General features: G+C 39.9%; 1 protein-coding gene across 7 annotated transcripts in view; it reads left to right on the forward strand.

Moving 5' to 3' along the window:
- The first annotated feature begins 111 nt into the window (after window positions 1-111).
- LRR (Leucine-rich repeat) overlaps window positions 112-20,717 on the forward strand; it is a 28,122-nt gene continuing 7,516 nt past the window's right edge. For 2 of the 7 annotated variants that reach the window (XM_070210288.1, XM_070210291.1), the window contains exons 1-11: window positions 4,154-4,307; window positions 14,218-14,315; window positions 16,165-16,215; window positions 16,296-16,424; window positions 16,523-16,606; window positions 18,250-18,476; window positions 18,773-18,934; window positions 18,992-19,089; window positions 19,293-19,334; window positions 20,095-20,282; window positions 20,346-20,423. In XM_070210288.1, coding sequence (XP_070066389.1) covers window positions 4,211-4,307; window positions 14,218-14,315; window positions 16,165-16,215; window positions 16,296-16,424; window positions 16,523-16,606; window positions 18,250-18,476; window positions 18,773-18,934; window positions 18,992-19,089; window positions 19,293-19,334; window positions 20,095-20,282; window positions 20,346-20,423 — 1,254 coding nt within the window. In that variant the 5' untranslated portion in view covers window positions 4,154-4,210. Of the gene's footprint in view, window positions 1,046-4,152; window positions 4,308-14,217; window positions 14,316-16,164; window positions 16,216-16,295; window positions 16,425-16,522; window positions 16,607-18,249; window positions 18,477-18,772; window positions 18,935-18,991; window positions 19,090-19,292; window positions 19,335-20,094; window positions 20,283-20,345; window positions 20,424-20,717 lie in introns of those variants that run through there. The other 5 variants (XM_070210290.1, XM_070210292.1, XM_070210289.1 and 2 more) reach the window with 5 other exon arrangements.

Below are 20,717 nucleotides of genomic sequence, written 5' to 3' on the forward strand. Positions count from 1 at the left end.
TTCATTGTGAAATGGTTTGTTCTCAGTTTGTTTAGAACAACAGCTGTTTGGTATTTTCCTATGATGCATTGTACACATTTTGGCGGCTTGCGACAACTGGTCACACTATTCAGTAGACCCAACGCTTTTCATTAGTCGTGTGTGCTGTTCGCGGTGCCAGCGCGCATAAGTTTTACATTAATTTTTAAGCACAATTTTTGCAAACCACTGCAAAACATTGTTAGTCAAATAAATTAACTGTGCGGCGCATTAAGTCAATTGCTAGCAGCGCCACACAGTTAACACCACAAGTGTTCAATTTGTACGTTGCCAACAAATTATTCAAAGCGAATGCGGCAAAAAAAAAAAAAAAAATAAAAACCAAAACGAAATCCAAGAATTCCAAAGCAAATAATCAAAACATTCAAATAAAACAAATTGATAAAGCATTTAAACAAAGTGTACAATATCCATTAGAATAGATAGCTTAAGCCAAAACAATTGTTAGCAGAGCAAATCAGCTAGACCAACCGATCCCCCAACGAGGGTGGAAAACCGTGAAAAAGTGTTTGCGTGTGTGTATAAAAAACGAAAGAAAAAAAAAACAAAGTTGTGCATCTGTGTTAAACGATGAGGAAAACCGTTGCGAAAAATGTGCGAGCAACAATTTAAGGCTGTTCCTGTTCTTAAACGGCAGGCGTAGTCCGTAGTCCGGCCTTAAATCCAGTTTGATGCGAGGCGACTCGCGCTTGAAATCGCTTCGACAACAACAACAATAACAGCCTCAACAACAACAACAACAACAAACTCCAAATTGCTTGGGCCCTTTTCGCCTTGCACACAGCACGCAATTCGCCGCCACCGCCGCCGCAGCCACCGCCTCCGCCCGCAAAGGCCAGTGCCGCCTTGTGGTTATTCCTGTTTGACTTCATTTTCGCTCGCTGCCAAATTGCTGCCACTTTCGCCGCAAACTTATAAACAACAACAACAACAACAACAATAATAATTATTTTTGGGCCACCAGTCAAAATGTCGACGCGTTCGCAATTAACCAAGGACCTCAATGGTGAGTAATCGTTATCGTTATCGTCATTGTTATCGTAATCGTTGGCACAACTGTAAACTCTTAACACATACCCCACCCCCCGCTCTTTCTTTCTTTGTTTTGCATATAACTGCATGCACATTCTACACCCCCCCCTCCCCCCTCCACCTTGCATCCCCTTGGCTGCGTTGTTTTTGTTTTCGTCATTTTCCCTTCATGTTTTGTACTTGACGTTTGCCTCTCGCCCGGCGCACTTCCGCTTTGCCACAATGTGACACGGACACGCCACACCGTCCGCCCACCCCCTTGACTTGCCTACAGTGGAACAGTTTGAGATGCTCGGAGCAATCACTTTCCAACTGCAGCTTGCATATTCTACACACACGCCGAAGTGTGCGTGTTTTTAATTCATATTCGTTCGCATTCGCTTGTCTCCTTATACCCTGTGCTCATTAAGCATTGCATCAATTGGGTATATCTAGTTGTAGCGTAAAGAGGATCGATTTTTAAAGGGAAGGGTGAGGTTGCAGAGTGAGAGAGAAAGCGGATGCATGAAAGAGAGAAGAATAGCTGAAAATCACCAACCGTTCTACGCGCTTCTCATGAATTGTGTGCAACTGGGTATCTGTTAGTCGAGCTAGCGAACTCTTGTTTGTTAATTGCTCGTGCGATGATATTTAATTGAGCTGAAATTCAGTTGAGCGCTGCAAAACAGAAAGTAGAAGGAACAATAATAAATAATAACAACAACAAATAATAAAAAAAGAAAGAAGCATTTATGAGCTTTATAACTGCGCGATAAACAAAATCCACAAACAGACACATTTGCAATGCCAGTGCACAAATCTGTGTGCGTGTGTGTGTGCGTGTGTGTGTTTGTTCTCATTGGAATATTGCAGTTAGTCAGAGTCTGTTTGTCATTTAAAGCGATTCCTCGATTCAGCCAGAGAAATTGTAGACACAGCTGACAGCAACAACAACTAAATTATTATCATAATAATTATCTTGAAAGAAATATATATGTATATGCCTGTATGTAGAAGAATTTGCATAAATGCTTTTACGTTTCTTCCACGCAAGTTTGTGCAACAATAATTGGATCTTCAATTAATTCTGTTTATTATTGCTTGAAAATGCACTTAAATTGCAAATTGTAGTGCATAAAATGTTTCATCTATTTTCCGCTCGTGTTGGTGGTTTCTGCGAAATGTGTGGAACTTGCAAAGTTAGTTTTAAATTGCATCTAGCTGGAGATGAATGCATGCATCTAATTTGATAATATAATAAGCTTAGTTACATTCTCTAGTTTATCACCAATTTTCCACGCTCATTTGTGGAATTCACTTTTTGCAGCTCGTTAAAATGCAGCTTGCATTGAAGCGAATAATTTTCTTTTAACAACATTTTGTACATCAGTTTATTTTTTATTTACTGTGGTTCATATCATATCATATTTTGTGCCGACTTCTGAATTACTTAACTATGATTAGGGCTCGCTCGTTATCTGAATGACTCGTGATTAGGTCGGGCAACTTGATGCCGGTGATTAATCGACAGTCGGCAGGTGTCTAAAATGTGCTTTAAGTTGGAATAACAGACACACAGAGATACACACACACACACACACACACACACACACACACACACACACACACACACACACACACACACACACACAGACACTCGCACTCGCACACATTTGGCATAAATCAGACGCCCAATTGAGTTTCTGGTAGCGCCTCGAGTTTATTTTCATTTGATTTTCACGCTGGCATTTTCTTTGGTCGGGCGGCGCGCAGCTGCAACAACAATTCGTTGTTTGTGCCACATAAATAAAATTGTCAATGCATCAAGTTGCTCCAAATTCCAGTTCCAAAATCGAAAATAAAAACATTTGCCTAAGTTACGAGTTACAAGTGGAATGCGCTTGTCTAATTGGAATATGGCTAATTGGAAGCTAACTGCGCGCACAGCGGGCGCAGCAAATGTTGCACCTAGTCACAGGCTCAAGACGCAGCTAGTGGGCGTGGCAGCGGAGGGGGGTATGGAGGGGGGGGGGGTGCGAGTTGCTGGGTCTGGGTCTGGTTCTTGCGGCTCCTGTCATTGCACTCAAATCAAATTAGCGCGAATGCCAACGAACTTGATGAAAATTACCAGCCTAGGCAGTTGCTCTCAAACTGTAAGTGGACTCTGATTCGGTGTGGCATTTGTTAACGTTCCAGTTGTTGTTGTTGCTGTTGTTGCCACTTGCTGTTTGTCGACTCTTCACGTTCGTCGCGCTCTGAAGCGCTGTCAAGCGTTAACTAATTTCCGGTGAAGGTTCTTGCGATGACGTCTATATGGAAAGTTTTTGGAAAATATTCCTCCAAGGTTGTAATTCGCGAACTCTTAACTCTATATATAGGTAAGGTGGAAATTGGGTAATAAACACGATGTCAAAGTTCCACTTAAACAATCAAATATTTCGACTTATCTATCTCATCTCTTTGATGAGCAATTCCTAATCCATTAAAAAGCTAACTTGTCCAATTAAGAGTCAGTTATGCAAGAATAATCCGAGCAAAAGATTATGGCGAATTCACTGGCATATGCGGAAGATAGATGGAATGCTGAAAAGCAAACTACAATGTTCGCAAAAACCTGCAAAAAATCAAAATTTCTTAAAACTTAAGACTTATTGAATCTAAAATTCTGTTGTTCCCATTGATACTTTGTCTATCCCAGAAGGTAAGGAAATAGATCTCTGGTATGCAATGGGAGATATCTTCTTTTTAAAATAATGCAATATAATAATTTAGTTTACAAAAAAAAGTGTTGTTTTTATATAAAACTAAAACCGTGTTGTGCAGTGCACTGCACACCTTACGGTCACACCCAACACACGTTGCAGTCTCTTTCTCTCGCTCTCCATTTCTCGCTCCCTCCTTTGCTTCGCTCGCTCACGTTCCCAATTGGGAATAGTCTGATAAGCGCAATGTGCTGATAAGAAGCGATCGCAACTGTCGCACTTCGCCTCAGTTCTGAATTCGACGCGGCCGCAGCCAAGTGGCTGGCAGAGTCTACGTAACTCTCTCTCTCTTCGAGATCGGTGCACAAGGGGCGCGATTCGTAATTGTTTTCGTTATTATTATTATTATAAGTATTATTGTTATTGTTAGTTGTATTAATTTTGTGAATGTGAACAAAATGTACACAAACGAAATGATGAATCACATCGATCAATATTTGCGGCGCATTATCGAGCTGCAGATACGCGACGTGGTGAGGCAAACCAAAAACAAAGGTGAATATACCGCATGCTTACCTTAAAAAAAAAAGATATAAAGATACATTCCTTGTACTCCATGCAAGTTTTACACGGTCTCATGAATGCGTCATACTTTGATAACGCTCGTAACACTCGCTGACCAGCTCGCCACAGAGTGGAAGAGTGGGAGTGAGGGGGGCGGGGGGCGGGGGCGTACTTTTTCGCACGCCATCAAAAACAAACGTCCGGCGCTGCTGCTGCTGCTGCTGCTGCACCTCTTTTCAACGGAAATTGACTTGTTCAACATTTTACAGCACTAATTATTGTTTTTTTTTTTTTTCTCATGCGCCAAATCGTATAAGTCTTATCAGTGTTGCCCAATTCATTTATGTAGATGCTAAATACCTTTTCCTCTATGTTTTTATTTATAAATTTAAAATTTAGTTATCGCTGCAATAGTTATTGTCTGCTATGGTCACTCTTATGCTTGGCTGGCTGATTTATTGCTAATTGCTGGTCACACTTCCCTTTTTTACAGTTATTCTCATGCTTATACGCAGCTCTTATACGCAAACAATCAACTAGTATATTGTGAATTAGATAACCCAACTTGCTTAGACAGTTTATAACTGTTTTTGTCGGGTTCTACACATTGAACTTTTTATAATAAAAAAAAAATTGCTTAATTGCAAACTACCCGTTTGATTATTAAACTCTTGAGTAGCTTTTTTAGTTTTTTCTAATTGTAAAATTGACTCGAAGTTCGCATTTGATTCACACAGATATTTGCCACAACTCTGTGGCAATAGGAAAAAAAACGAGTTTGTCCAAAATTAATGAATCCACTTCTTTTTTATTGGGTCTGCCTTCCAGCCAAAAATGCAAAACTATGGAAATTTATTGGATGGGCTCGGCCAGTGAAGGCCAAGAGAGTTGTGTGTGTGTGTGTGTGTGTGTGAGTGTGACCCCTGAATGACCCACTTGCTGGCCAATAAATGCACCCGCTCAATAATTCATGCTGCCAATTAAACGTTTGCTCATTTGCAATGCAACTAATGGCAAATTGTATGCAATTAGTGCTAAAAGCTAACCAGCCTCTCCCACAGTTACTTTTACTCTCTCTCTCTCTCTCTCTCTCTCTTTCGTATACTCTCTTTGTTGAGCGTGTTTGTGCCAGTTTCCCGTCTTGCTCCATTTCCAGTTATCCTGCCTGCATCTTGCGTCTCATTAACACAAACATACACACACACACACACACACACACACACACACACACACACATGCACACATTTTGCATTCGCCGCGACAATTTGGCTGGATTGAAAGTTGGTGGGGAACTGAGAACCCGTTTGACAGCATCTCGGCTTAAAAGAAGCGACACAAAAGCGCGCAGAATTGACACCAACACCAAAATAATATATATATATATATATATATATACAAAAAAAAAGTTAAACTCTAAAAAAAGCTCGTGTGCTGTGCTCTATTTTGAGGTCGGGTGAAATTGTGTCATCTAACAAAAACAACAAGTGACGTTAATGAGGCACGCCTGCCTGCTGCAGTGCTCACTCAGCCGCATCCCTGACCCGCTGCTGGCCAGCCGCACTGCTGTGCTCCACTTTTGTATTTGTTAGATAGGAAGAGAAAAAAAATGATGGTTAGAGAGTGGGTGAGAGTGTGCGAGAGAGCATGTGGATAACCTGTCGCTTTCTATGGCTCGTCATAATTTTGAACAATGTGTCCGTGGCTTGAAAGCTCAACGTCCGAATTCGCACAAAAAATAGCTGCGTTTTGAGGTCATATAAATTGAAGACTGGAATTTACAAAGGCAGCTTAAAATAGATCTACAGCAATTAGAACAAAAGCAAACAATTTAACAGCGTCTCTGCTGTGCTTAACATCTTCAGGGTCAGTTAATTGTTTACAGTCTTAACAGAGGCGGCAAGCGCACAGCTGTCTCTGTCCATGTTAACAGCGGCAAAAACAATGACAGCTGTTAATAATGCGCGAAAGTAAATGGCAATAGCCGCCAGTCGGTCTGTTGTCTGTTGTCTGTCTGCCTGCCGCCCACTCTCTCCCACTTCCTCGCTCTCTCTCACCCCCGCTGGCCCATTGTGCAAATATAATTAACATAACGTAAAGTAATCACAAAGTTGTGTGTAAAGAAAACGAAAATAAAAATCTTCGTTTAACTTTCTTTTGTGCTGTTTCTGCTGCTGCTGCTGCTGCTGCGCTTGGCTTCAGCTACAGCTACAGCTTTGTACCGTTAGCATAAGCAGCTGCGGCAGAGGCCTTGCCCATTGTTTGTTGTTTTTGCAAAGATTGACAGCGATTGTCGCATTCTTTTTGACTTCAAATACGTACTTGTAAGAATACTGTGTGTATGCGAGTGTTTGTTAGTGTGTGTGTGTGTGCTCACAATTATTTGTAGGTGTTTATGTGTGAGTAATCGTGTCTATATTTGGGCTGCGCTGTGCCTAATCCTTTGCAAACAAGAAGCTTTTAAGCTTGACTTGGCATACATGTTTATAGAACCATGTAAGCATTTGCTTTTCTATGGCATTGCGTGCAGTTGCTGTCAAACTGTTCATATTCATTTAGTTCTCCACTGAGTTTTGACAGCCTTTGTGCTGCTAACACGACACGTTCGCATTTGCGAGTGTGTATCTAGATGCAACAAAAAGAGCGCACAATCAACTAACTACACACACACACACACACAAGTGTTTTAATAAAAGGCTCAGACACGGCGACACACACACACACAGCCAGAGACACGCCCACAGCTGCACTTGTAGCTGAGTATTTTGAACTCGTGTAATCTCTGCAAAAATATATACACACACACACATGTATATGTGTATATGTATATATAGCAACAGCAGCAGCAACAAAACTTCTCCAAATTGGGTCACACTTATCGTGTGCTTTCCCCCCCTCTTCCCCGCTCACTTGGCATGCTGTCAATGTTGTTAAGCTGGCAAAATATGCTATCCAGATGAGAAAAACTTATTTCGAGCTTGCTGCAGCATCGGTTCTTTGACCCCACACAAAAGATAAAGTATCGAAAAGGTATCGTTTCATTGTCGCGCTTGACCTGCGTCTTATCAAAACGTCGCACCGAACCAAACCGAAATTGACCACAGTTCGCAATTAAAGTTAAATTTCCTTTAAGCGGAAATGAAGTCGAGACTGCGAGACGGCTGCACAGGTAATTATGAGCTCGTATGGGAGCATGGCCAACGTAATTGCTGTAGGGTACATTTTTGTATTGGGGAAATGTCTGTTTGCCAAATGACTAATAAAATCTCGCGGGCCAGACAAATGTATATATACATGCATACATATACAGAATAACAGTAAAAGTTCAGCGAATAACAGCTATTTTGATGTCAAATCTGTTTACGTTCCAATCTTTTATAGTACAAAAACTGTTTTGTTGCTTACAAAGAACTCTTTTTTTAAAGGAAAACTATTACGAAAATTGGCATTGGGTCCAAAGGGAATGTCGAAAATATGCGACAGCTTACGACAGTTTTTAAGACTACTCAATTTGTTAACTTTTTATTACGTGCAGATCCCTCTATATGAATATTGAATATCTTTCAAAGTACATTGAATTACATGATTCAGTTGTAAGCTTTATGAAATGTTTAAACTCTGGGGTATTATGCAGTCACAGTCACTGTCAATAGTCGGTGATTGCAAACTTGTTTGAGATAATAAACTTTATTGCATTTACTTTTGAAAGAGGCTATCATAAACGTGCCGCAAGGCATGCCGAGTGAAGTACATAAATGTTTGCTAAAGTGGGGCAATAAAATGCGTTTTAAAATATTAATAAAAATCTTGTTTTAGTTTCTGTACTTACTTTTTATGTACTTTCTATAAAGAAAATTCTTATAAGTTAATTTACTGCGCATTGCATATTTAAATAACATAATTCGGAAAGTTCTTAAATGTATTCAATTCATTTTAATAACATTCTGTTAGTTTACAGAGCATTAAGAGTTCTGCATTGCATCCCAACGAGAAATGCTATTTCATTGCCGCAGACATTTACTCGCGTCACTGTGTGCATGTGTGTGTGTGCGTGTGTATGCTCATCAACAGTGTCATTGTGATATTGACATAGTGTCGACCGATGAGCACTTGCATGCAAGAACAGAACAGCAAACATACTAAGTAATCAGCTCTGGCTACTGTGCTAATGTGCTAGAGGGAGTACGAGAGAACGGCGCAAGAGCGAGCTTTTGAGCCGCAGCAGCTGTAAAAGCGTCAAAGTTCATTCACATTTTTTTTTTTGCTGCTGCTGCAATTAAGAGAAGCAGCCGGCAGAGCAGCAGCCGCAGCAGCAGCCAAAATGTTTTGCTCTGGCTCACAGTTAACTGTCAATGTTGCCGCTTGGACGCTTCGCTGGCTATGCCCCACGTTTACGTTAGCGATCTTTATCATTGTCATTGTTCTGTATACATGTATAAACACACATTCATTCCAAAACGACATAACTCCGCGCGGAGATATGACGTTCCAAAACGAAATAACTCCGCGCGGAGATATGACGTTCCAAAACGACATAACTCCGCGCGGAGATATTACCTTCCAAAGGTTTTTTTTTTCAAAATCAAGGTCGGTGCGAAATTTGGACGAAATTTGGTCTGATTTTAAAATGTTGTACCTTTTTGAATGCGTACGGATCCCTACCATCAATTGGCATTCAAACAAATTAATCATCGATGGGTTGAAAAATGTTGTTGACAAAAAACCGATTCGTTCGTAAATTCCATCTATTTGATGATTTTTTCGAATATTTCCCTCAAATAATGTCCGATTTTGGAATTTTATACCATTTTTGACTCGTAAGGATCAGTTCTATCGATTGGCATAAAAAAAAAGAAAATCCAAAATTTTGATCCAAATCGGCAAAATGGCAAAATAGAGGTCGGTGCGAAAATCGAAACTTTTTCGATGATTTTTTTTAATATCTCGGGTAATAGCTCCGCGAGGAGATATGACGTTCCAAAACAACATAACTCCGCGCGGAGATATGACGTTCCAAAACGACATAACTCCGCGCGGAGATATGACGTTCCAAAACGACATAACTCCGCGCGGAGATATGACGTTCCAAAACGACATAACTCCGCGTGGATATATGACATTCCAAAACGACATAACTCCGCGCGGAGATATGACGTTCCAAAACGACATAACTCCGCGCGGAGATATGACGTTCCAAAACGACATAACTCCAAGGGGAGATATGACGTTCCAAAACGACATAACTCCGCGTGGAGATATGACGTTCCAAAACGACATGACTCCAAGCGGAGATATGACGTTCGAAAACGACATAACTCTGCGCGGAGATATGACGTTCCAAAACGACATAACTCCCCGCGGAGATATGACGTTCCAAAACGACATAACTCCGCGCGGAGATATGACGTTCCAAAACGACATAACTCCGCGCGGAGATATGACGTTCCAAAACGACATAACTCCGCGCGGAGATATGACTTTCCAAAACGACATAACTCCGCGCGGAGATATGACGTTCCAAAACGACATAACTCCGCGCGGAGATATGACGTCCCAAAACGACATCAATCCGCGCGGAGATATGACGTTCCAAAACGACATTACTCCGCGAGGAGATATGACGTTCCAAAACGACATAACTCCGCGCGGAGATATGACGTTCCAAAACGACATAACTCCACGCGAGATATGACGGTTGAAAAATGTTGTTGACAAAAAACCCATTCGTTCGTAAATTCCATCTTTTTGATGATTTTTTCGAATATTTCCGTCAAATAATGTCCGATTTTGGAATTTTATACCATTTTTGACTCGTAAGGATCAGTTCTATCGATTGGCATCAAAAAAAGGAAATCCAAAAATTTCACACAAATCGGCAAAATTGCAAAATAGAGGTCGGTGCGAAAATAGAAACTTTTTCGATGATTTATTTTAATATCTCGGGTAATAGCTCCGCGAGGAGATATGACGTTCCAAAACGACATAACTCCTTGAGGAGATATGACGTTCCAAAACGACAGAACTCCGCGCGGAGATATGACGTTCCAAAACGACATAACTCCGCGTGGAGATATGACGTTCCAAAACGACATAACTCCAAGCGGAGATATGACGTTCCAAAACGACATAACTCCGCGCGGAGATATGACGTTCCAAAACGACATAACTCCGCGCGGAGATATGACGTTCCAAAACGACATAACTCCGCGAGGAGATATGACGTTCCAAAATGACATAACTCCAAGGGGAGATATGACGTTCCAAAACGACATAACTCCGCGAGGAGATATGACGTTCCAAAACGACATAGCTCCAAGCGGAGATATGACGTTCCAAAACGCCATAGCTCCGCGCGGAGATATGACGTTCCAAAACGACATAACTCCGCGCGGAGATATGACGTTCCAAAACGCCATAGCTCCGCGCGGAGATATGACGTTCCAAAACGACATAACTCCGCGCGGAGATATGACGTTCCAAAACGACATAACTCCGCGAGGAGATATGACGTTCCAAAATGACATAACTCCAAGGGGAGATATGACGTTCCAAAACGACATAACTCCGCGAGGAGATATGACGTTCCAAAACGACATAGCTCCAAGCGGAGATATGACGTTCCAAAACGCCATAGCTCCGCGCGGAGATATGACGTTCCAAAACGACATAACTCCGCGCGGAGATATGACGTTCCAAAACGCCATAGCTCCGCGCGGAGATATGACGTTCCAAAACGACATAACTCCGCGCGAGATATGAGATATGACCTTAAATCATCAGGTTTTTTTTCAAAATCGAGGTTCCAAATCATAATCTCGGGTAAATAATATCTGATTTTAAAATGTTATACCTTTTTGAATACGTACGGATCTTTATTATCAATTGTCATTCAAACAAATTAATCATCGATGGGTTGAAAAATGTTGTTGACAAAAAACCGATTCGTTCCTAAATTCCATCTTTTTGATGATTTTTGAATATTTCCGTCAAATGATGTCCGATTTTGGAATTTTATACCATTTTTGACTCGTAAGGATCAGTTCTATCGATTGGCATCAAAGGAAATCCAAAAATTTCACACAAATCGGCAAAATGGCCAAATAGAGGTCGGTGCGAAAATTGAAACTTTTTCGATGATTTTTTTTAATATCTCGGGTAATAGCTCCTCGAGGAGATATGACGTTCCAAAACGACATAACTCCGCGAGGAGATATGACGTTCCAAAATGACATAACTCCAAGGGGAGATATGACGTTCCAAAACGACATAACTCCGCGAGGAGATATGACGTTCCAAAACGACATAGCTCCAAGCGGAGATATGACGTTCCAAAACGCCATAGCTCCGCGCGGAGATATGACGTTCCAAAACGAAATAACTCCGCGCGGAGATATGACGTTCCAAAACGACATAACTCCGCGCGGAGATATGACGTTCCAAAACGCCATAGCTCCGCGCGGAGATATGACGTTCCAAAACGACATAACTCCGCGCGAGATATGAGATATGACCTTAAATCATCAGGTTTTTTTTCAAAATCGAGGTTCCAAATCATAATCTCGGGTAAATAATATCTGATTTTAAAATGTTATACCTTTTTGAATACGTACGGATCTTTATTATCAATTGTCATTCAAACAAATTAATCATCGATGGGTTGAAAAATGTTGTTGACAAAAAACCGATTCGTTCCTAAATTCCATCTTTTTGATGATTTTTTCGAATATTTCCGTCAAATGATGTCATATTTTGGAATTTTATACCATTTTTAACTCGTAAGGATCAGTTCTATCGATTGGCATCAAAAAAAGTAAATCCAAAATTTTGACCAAGTCGACAAAATGGCAAGGGTTTTTTCAATGATCATTTTCGATGATTATACCGATTTTGGTAAATAATAATAGCTAGAGTCACGAAACATGATATGTTGATTTTAAAATAGAATATATATATGTATTTGATGTTGGAAGAAGAGGGTGCAGGGTATCCCCTAGTCGGGAGCTCCCGACTAGAACCTGTTACTTGTTTTAGTTTACTTTGGAATAGCTGGCGCCGTTATAAGTGCCCCGCAGTGGGTGGCTCTGCCCCTGCCACAAGGTGTATGTGTGTGTGTGTGTCGTGTGTGCGTGTCTGGAGGTCTTAACAATCCATGTTACTCATAACACACACAATTGGCACTTAGAGGCGCGTTGTCAGCCATAGGCAAAACCCTGTTTGTCAAATGTCTTTGCCTCTGCCGTTTTGGCCACAATTTGCGGCCGTTTATTGAGTGTGGTCAGGGCCCTAATTGCTCCCGCAGCTCTTTTATGGCATGCCCCATGCAAATCCAATGCCAACTACACACATACATGCATCTATATACCTATATATATATATATATATATATATATATATATACATATATTTCTGTGTAGTTGCTTTTTCACTTTCCCTTCAGCCCACAAATTTGTTTAAGGAATTTGTAGGCGTAAAAATAACGAAAAAGAAAACCATTAAATTTGTTTTAGACCCTCGGCTGTTAACGATATCGTTCCCTTGAGGGTGATTCATAGCAAATATATCCCTAGGGCGTGGCAGAAAAAGAAGAAGAAGAAGCAGTACAGCGGGTGCAGAGAATAAGCATGGATTCATTGCAATTTCTTTACTTCTGTTTTGATATAATAGAATCAAACCTCAGATGGGAGTTACGTATCGCATGATGCAGATATATATATATATATATAGAATAATAACGGTTTATTCATGGTGAATCTAGAGCTTATAGTGCACGCATGTCTCATGCTCAGTTATTTCTTCATCTCTGATTAACAATTTGCAATGCGTAACACTTTTTTTCCCCTGGAAAACTTCTTTATTCGGATTCTACGTCTTTGTAAAAGGTTCGAAAATTCTTTTTCTTTAGTTTTCTTTCGTTTTCTCCCAAGTATTCCCACTTTGCGCTCAAACTATCAAACTTGTTAATTAGTTGGTTTATTTATTAAAGTTTCTATTATGTTTACCATTTTTTACGGCTCGGTTGAGTTTACGGTTTAGCTGTCGTTAGCTGCCAAAATATTTGACATTTCATTTCCAGCTTTGCCTTGGGGATCACATGCCCAGACAACGAGTCATAGCCCATTTGATACCCTGCTGCGCCTCTCCTACCGGCAAGCTCCTTGTGGCCTACCCCTCACCCTACCCCTGTCTGTCCGACTGTGTGCCATCCGGGCATACTTGAGATTTGGCATGCCTGTCGCATGACATAATGCTCGTACAACAACAATCAAAGTATTCTATGCCACAAGTTGCCCCCGGCAACCCCTTAGCTCCGCCCCCGCCCCCGCCCCCGGCCCGCTTTTGCTGGCATTGTCAAATGCACATGAAAATATCTCACTTTGAATAAATTCGTCATTGTTGTGTGTGCGAGTGTGTGTGTGTGCGAGTGTGTGTGTGTGCGAGTGTGTGCTAAGTAGCTGGAAATGTATATGAAAATAGAGGGGCTTGGGGCTTAGCCAACTGAGGTGACAGCAGAGAGAGAGGGCAGGGGGCTGAGGCTGCAAAACTCAGCGAAATTTCAAATTGTGTTTCATTTCAGTTGCCTTCATAAAAGTGTCTACGTGTTTTGGTTTGAAAAGGCAAAAGGCAATATACGAGGTGCTGTCACCCATCTATGATATAACACTCGTAATAAATATATTGGCATGCATAATAATAACAACAATTACGTGCAGATACCCTATGTATATATATATATATAGTTGTAGATATATAGATACAGATATACAGATGTCAATTTGGGTGCATGCGCTTAATTGTTTTTGCCAATTGATTTTAATTAACCCAGCTAATAATAATTGCACTAATTAAACCGGCTAATAATCGCTCTCTCTTCTTCTCTTTCTTCCTTTTTTTTTTCGTTTGACAGAAAGCGTTAAATCGATTTTGGGTCGCCACACAAAGATCTTGGTCAAGTATATGGTCAAATTGGAAACGAAAGGCGATAAAACGGAGAATCGTGTCTTGGTAAGTGTCGAGAGCAAAAGCCGCAACAGCAACAACAACCACCACCAATTGGCAATTGGCCTCAGGTGTTCCTCAGCACACGCCTGCCCCTGCCCCTGCCCCTGCCCCCCGCACCAGCTCCTTCCGCTGCTGCACTTCAGCTTGCGAGATTTGCCACGGCTTAGGGCCTGACTCTGATTTGTATATGAAATTGCACGCTGGGATGATTCGCTTGCGGCTGCCCGGCCAAATTGCATTCAAATGCGAATGCCCTGGAATAGGCTGGCAAATGGGGTGTTTTTGGTGTAGAGCGTGCGGCTTATTACAATCGCAAGTGCAGATCCAATAAATATACATAAATCTCAATCTTTTTTGGGCCAGTTCTATAGGCCTTATGGTCTTCTATAGGTATAGAGCTTTTCTTGTATGGATCTGCAACATTCATATATATATCATATCTTCATGCCTAGTATTCTTCATCCAGGAGTATGAACTAGTTTCTTATTTTATACCTTTTGGCCACTCACCTGACAAGTCTCTGTCCCGCCTCACTCTTTCAACCATCTACCTGGCTGTCTGTTAATTGGCAGCTGTTGGCAGCTTAAAGGTAGCATTTCGATATTGCGTCCATCGAGTTGGCCTCAAAACTCAATTAAAGGCAAACACTTTGCCTGGCGGAAAGTATTTAAAGTGCTTGGCTTTTGGCTCACGCTTGCCCGATTGGGGCTTTTCTTTGATGCTTTTCACATAGCTGTAAATGTAATTGATATTTTATAGCATACTTAGCGACGTTTTAGCCCCTCCTTAGCCCCCTCCTGCCACACGGCTTATGCTAATTTCTCGCCTCGTTTAAAAGTCACATGACTGGAAAATTGATTTAGTTCGAGGGCCAAGGCGTACAAAAAAGCCGCTTATTTAGTCGCCGAGACAAAGTGTCCAATTACCAGACCCGACAACGGTTATTTAGCAGGAAACACCTACCGCCCCCCCCCCCCTCCCCTCCCCCTCATACCACACCAGCCCCTACAATAGTGGCAAGTGGCTAAATGAATTACAGAACGCACTTTGATTTCCAATTAAATGCTGCAAAAAGTTTTCCTTTGCAGTCAAAGAAAATTGAGTTAGCCGCCGCCTCACGGCCCCCCTCTCTCCATTTGTGGGGCTTTTCATGCACTAGGGAAACAGTCTCATTGCATTAGCTTCTAGTTATACCACGAAAATGTGCAGCCCGTCAAGAGGAACACTCGACCCCAGCCCCACTCTCTCGACCTCCCCTTTTTCCATTTGCCTTGCATGTTTACACGTTATAAGAAATTACCCAACCCTTTGCACTTAAATTAATTATTAACGTTATTTAAATAAGTTACAAATTCCTTTATACTAAAAGCACAATACAGTTTCTTCGAAACTTCGGAACTTGCATCCAGTTTAAGATATGTTGTGCTTCAATAAGGAAGGTCTTTCGCTTATTATACCCTTTTAGAGGGTATTCTAATTCTGTCAATGTGTAATGTGTAAAGCGACATATCCGATTCCATGAAGTATATATATTCAAGATCCGCTTTGTCTGTTATTGTTTGGAAATTTTGCATAATCTCTTGATGTAGTTGGTACATTTGTCGAAGCACTATATCATATAGTCTCTATAGGAACGATCGGTCGAACAGTAGGTTCTTGTATGGAACACTTTTTTGTTTTTAAAGATATCTTGAACTAACCAGGCATTTACATATGTGTTTAACCTTCGTCTCCTACATATAAGCAAAAACTTATCAATATCGCTTAATTATGACATTTAGCTGACATAGGAAAGATCGATCGAAAAGTAGCTTAATCTTCTTTAATTTAAAACTTGTTTGTTCCTTTGTAGGTTTTTACGCCCGTTCGCATTTATTTGCTCAGCGCCAAGGTGCCCACAAAGGTAAGCGTATAGAACTATATAAGAATTAATGTTTGAAACAGCTTCTCTTAATAATTACGCAAAATGATTTACTATTGCAGATCGAATGCCATTTCCATTATTTGGACATTGTCGGCGTCGAGAGCAAAAAGTCAACACATTTCTCGATTGTGACCAACGATCGGCCATATTCGTTTGTCACCACCGGCGATGCGGGCAATTTCAGTTCGGTAATTAAACCTAGAAAACTATCTAATATCATGATGCATCGATTATCATATTCGTATATAGTATGATTATAATGATTTTTCTCTTCACCGATTCACAGAGCGCTGATGTCATTCTAACCGATCTAGCCTCGGCCATTAAGCAAATATTTCCAACAGTTCCTCTCAAATACATCATCAAAAAGGCAAGTACCAAAAAAAAAACTGGACACGCAAATAAAACATTTGTATAATTGGGAGGGAGTTTGTGCTAGGAAATGATTTATAGGGTATATAGTATACTGTATACTGAGAGATCAAAAGGAGGTTATACTCGATATACTTAAACTTTAAAGCATACTATATATATGATACTATATACGATATATAATGCTATCAAAGTATATGTATTCGTTAAATTGATAAAAATCATGCTTAGGAAATGATATATAGGGTATATATGGAAAGATGAAAGATCAGATAAGCATAATAGAAAGATTAACTTTTGATACTCTATAAGAAATATACACTCTATATGCCCAAACTTTACAGAATACTTTATATATATATACTTCAATATATATATATATATATATTTGTATACTCTATATAACCTTTACTCTATAATCCCCTAGTTACTTCTGTAATCCATAAACTAACTACTTGGCAAAGCTGAAAACTTTTCGTATTACTTTTCTACTTAGTTGTTTTGTAGAGTAAACTGAAAGTTTCGCAGCAAGTTTTTATTTATTTTTCTGTGCTTTTTTTTTTACGACATGTGCGAATTTCCATAGAAACTATTTTCTTATTACTTGACTACGAAGGCCACAGATTAAATGACTCAGCCACGCATGAGCGAAATTCTCTCTAAAATTGAAATACAATGTTCGTGAGAACAATCAAATATGATTTACGTTTTATGTGGATGAATTTGGTTCACAAAAAGAAAGAAATCATATTTCAATTGGAATTTTCAATTAGGTTTTTCGCAGATAATCGATCAAAATCGTTGCAGGGCTTCTTTTGTAGCTGTTAAACAGGTTGATAAAACTTTTAACGAACTGTTTAATTGGCTTAGAGAGGGCGGTTGGGCGTGTGGGCGTGCCCTGGGTGCATGACCCCGTTGTGTGCCTGAGTCGATTGCTCGACTGACTCACGATTTGGTTTTAATTAAAGCCTAATTTAATATTTATCAGGCACAATGGGCCACAGTCAGCTTTTGTCACAGCAAGTCATAAAAGTTTATTCAATATTTTATTTTAAATAATAGTGCTAAGAGTATCACAATTTCTATAATTCAGCCCGACAAACCTCCAAAAATATCAACTCAAGGCGGGCGCTTAAATGATTTGATTAAATTGTTAACGAAAGATGAAGTGAAATGTTGTTGACAAACACCTAAACACCCACACACACGCACACACACACACACTCACACTCAATTAAGCTCAAAATTCGTTGAGCTTAAAAATTCAATGCATTTATAATGATTCAAGTTGCTGCTGTTGCTGTAAATTATGCTGCAAGCACTTATGCAAATAGCTTGACTCATCGCAGCGCCCACATTGTCTGCATTTGCTAAAAAAAATTTTGCATTTCAACTGAGCAAAGCTCGTGTCTTGGGCGTGTTCAGCTGTGTTTAGACAACAACAATAATACCAACAACAACAAATGGCCAACAAGTTGTCTAGATAATTGCCGCGCGGCACGCAAGTCTAAAGTGTTAATTGCGCTGTTGACGCCCTTTGGCAGCCGCATTTTCCCATAGCCTAGGTCCATAATTTACTTATCTTTTCTATTATTTTTAATCATCTCTCTCTCTCTCTCTCTCTCTCTCTCTACCTGTTAGATCGACATACAGCCGCCGGAGCGAGAGACAATATTCTCGGAGGAATTTCGACCCTCGGATCCGCGCAATGTTGGTCCCTGCGGCGGTTTCAGTGCCCAATATGCCTGCATGTGCGATTTTCATGGTGTACCGTATCGCGAGGAGGTCGCCTGGGATGTGGACACCATTTACTTGTCCCACGACACACGACTGCTCAACCTGCGCGATTTCGATCATCTGGAGCCGAAGTGAGTGCAAGACAATTGCTCATCCAAATGCCTAAATAGATTTATGATTAAAGAAACTGGAATGTTCATAATCTCTTTGGCTTTAGCTAAAAAAGAAAAACACAAAATATCGTTAGTCTTATGTCCTTTAAACCGACTATGTTAAGACAAATGTTAAGATCATGTTAATGTATTTTCTTCGTCTCTGTGAAAGAGACTTGTCGGCCATTGTTTCGGCTATGTTAAAACAAATGTTAATGTTAAGAAGAATGTTAATATTACTGCTCATGTTAATTTATTTCTGTTCTTTTTCACAGAGACTTGATGGCCATTGTTTCGGCTCTGGAATATAATACGTTTTTTCGTGGCCTAAAGGCGGCGCACATGCGCCTCTCGCACGAGACGCTGGAACGCATTCTGCACGTGCTCAAGCGCTCCATGTGGCTAGAGGAGCTGCATCTGGAGTCCTTAGGTTTAAGGTGAGCTTTGAAATATGCCAGCGTTATGTATGTTAAACTCTTCTCTCTGTTTTTTAGATGGGATTTCTTGAATAAGCTTTCGATATCTGTGATTACCAACAGCAGTCCAGCGATACGTACCATCGATTTGAGTCACAATCTCATCGAGGATAAAGGTGTGTACAGTCAACGCCCGCTAGAGTGTGCAGGCCCCCCCGACAGCATTGCGTTCCGTGTTCTGTAAACCAATTAATCCAATAACTCTTTTACTCCTAACCAAATGAACAATGTGCTTATTGTTAACCTCTCCTTAATTGCCATCTATATATTTATTGTTATTCTTGTCGCGTCGTTATCCGTGTCCATTTGTCGCATGTAGGAGCTAGCTCATTGTGCGCCCTACTTGGAAAGATTGTACAAGGTTTGCAGAACCCATTTGACACACATTTTTATGTACTTAGCCAAAACCAAACAAAACCAAACAAGAAAATTCATCAAGATTACAATTCAATTATATTTACTCTACATTGTTGTTGTTATTGTTATCGTAATGCTATACGCTGTTCATTTCATCAATATGCGATATCATTTTGAGTGGCCATTGGAAAATCTGAGATTGTGAAATGAAAAGCAATTTATTGAAAGATATTGTTATATTATATATAAATTATATAGTCCATGCTTTAAACATTTAGTTATAATTCTTTATTATACATTATTGAGAAGAAATTATTTGAATTCATAGTTTTTGATACATTTCTCTCTTGGAGGAGAGAGATGTAGTCTTTCATCTCATCCAACTAAATTCGGCTAAATCATCATGAATAATTGTTTTCTTTTTAAATAATATTGATAATACGCTCATATAAAAGCATTCTTCATATTTTTTCGTATAGCTCTTAAATTCCGCATAGATTTATAATCTCTTGTTTCCCAATTTTGGCCACTTAAGTAAATTCATGAGAGTTCTTTATATATATATATATATCCATAGCCATATTCATAACCATGTTGCTTGCTTCACTATTTATGCTCTCTGTGTACATTCAAAATTTCATAATCGATTGGCAAATAGAAGAAACACACGCAAATTTAAATTCTTTTCTTTTTTCTTACATTAACTGATGCTCTTTAAGCCAACCAATACGCAGAACTAATGTCAACTTCTTTTATTTCATTAGGCGCCATACATCTGGCTGGGCCCATAGCCAAGGTATCGAAGGGTCTGTGCAAATTGGCGCTCTCCCATTGCGGACTCACCTCAAAGGGCGTTAATCAGATGTCGCACTCGCTGACGCTCAATCAAAGTATTTCCAATTCGCTCACCTATCTGGATCTGAGCGGTAACAGTCTCAAGGATGACATAACCGTGAGTAGAAGGCGCAAGTTTGTGTATGAGAAGGTGAATATATTCAACCGAATTTTTTTACAGAATCTGCACAATTTCCTGGCTCAACCTAATGTGCTGGAGCATCTGGATCTGGCATCGACTGATATTATGCTGGAAAATGTAAGTGGTTTTTATCTGTTCAGAAATTAACAGTTGTAAAAGTAAGTTTATAACATAACAGTTGCTTAACATAAAGGAAAATGTTTCTTTAAGCACAGCGTGTTATGAGATAAACTGTTTAACATAACGTAGACATGTTGCTGTTAATTAACATGTTTAATATAAACATGTTACAGCATTCTGTAAAGTACTATATTTTTAAATAATACTTAACATAAGCGGTTAACTGTTATATTTAACAGCATTTCAAAAATATTACACAAAAATGTTTGTTAAAGAATATTTCTAACATAA

The sequence above is a fragment of the Drosophila virilis genome, chromosome 5, assembly GCF_030788295.1.
Source record: "Drosophila virilis strain 15010-1051.87 chromosome 5, Dvir_AGI_RSII-ME, whole genome shotgun sequence".
NCBI lineage: Eukaryota > Metazoa > Arthropoda > Insecta > Diptera > Drosophilidae > Drosophila > Drosophila virilis.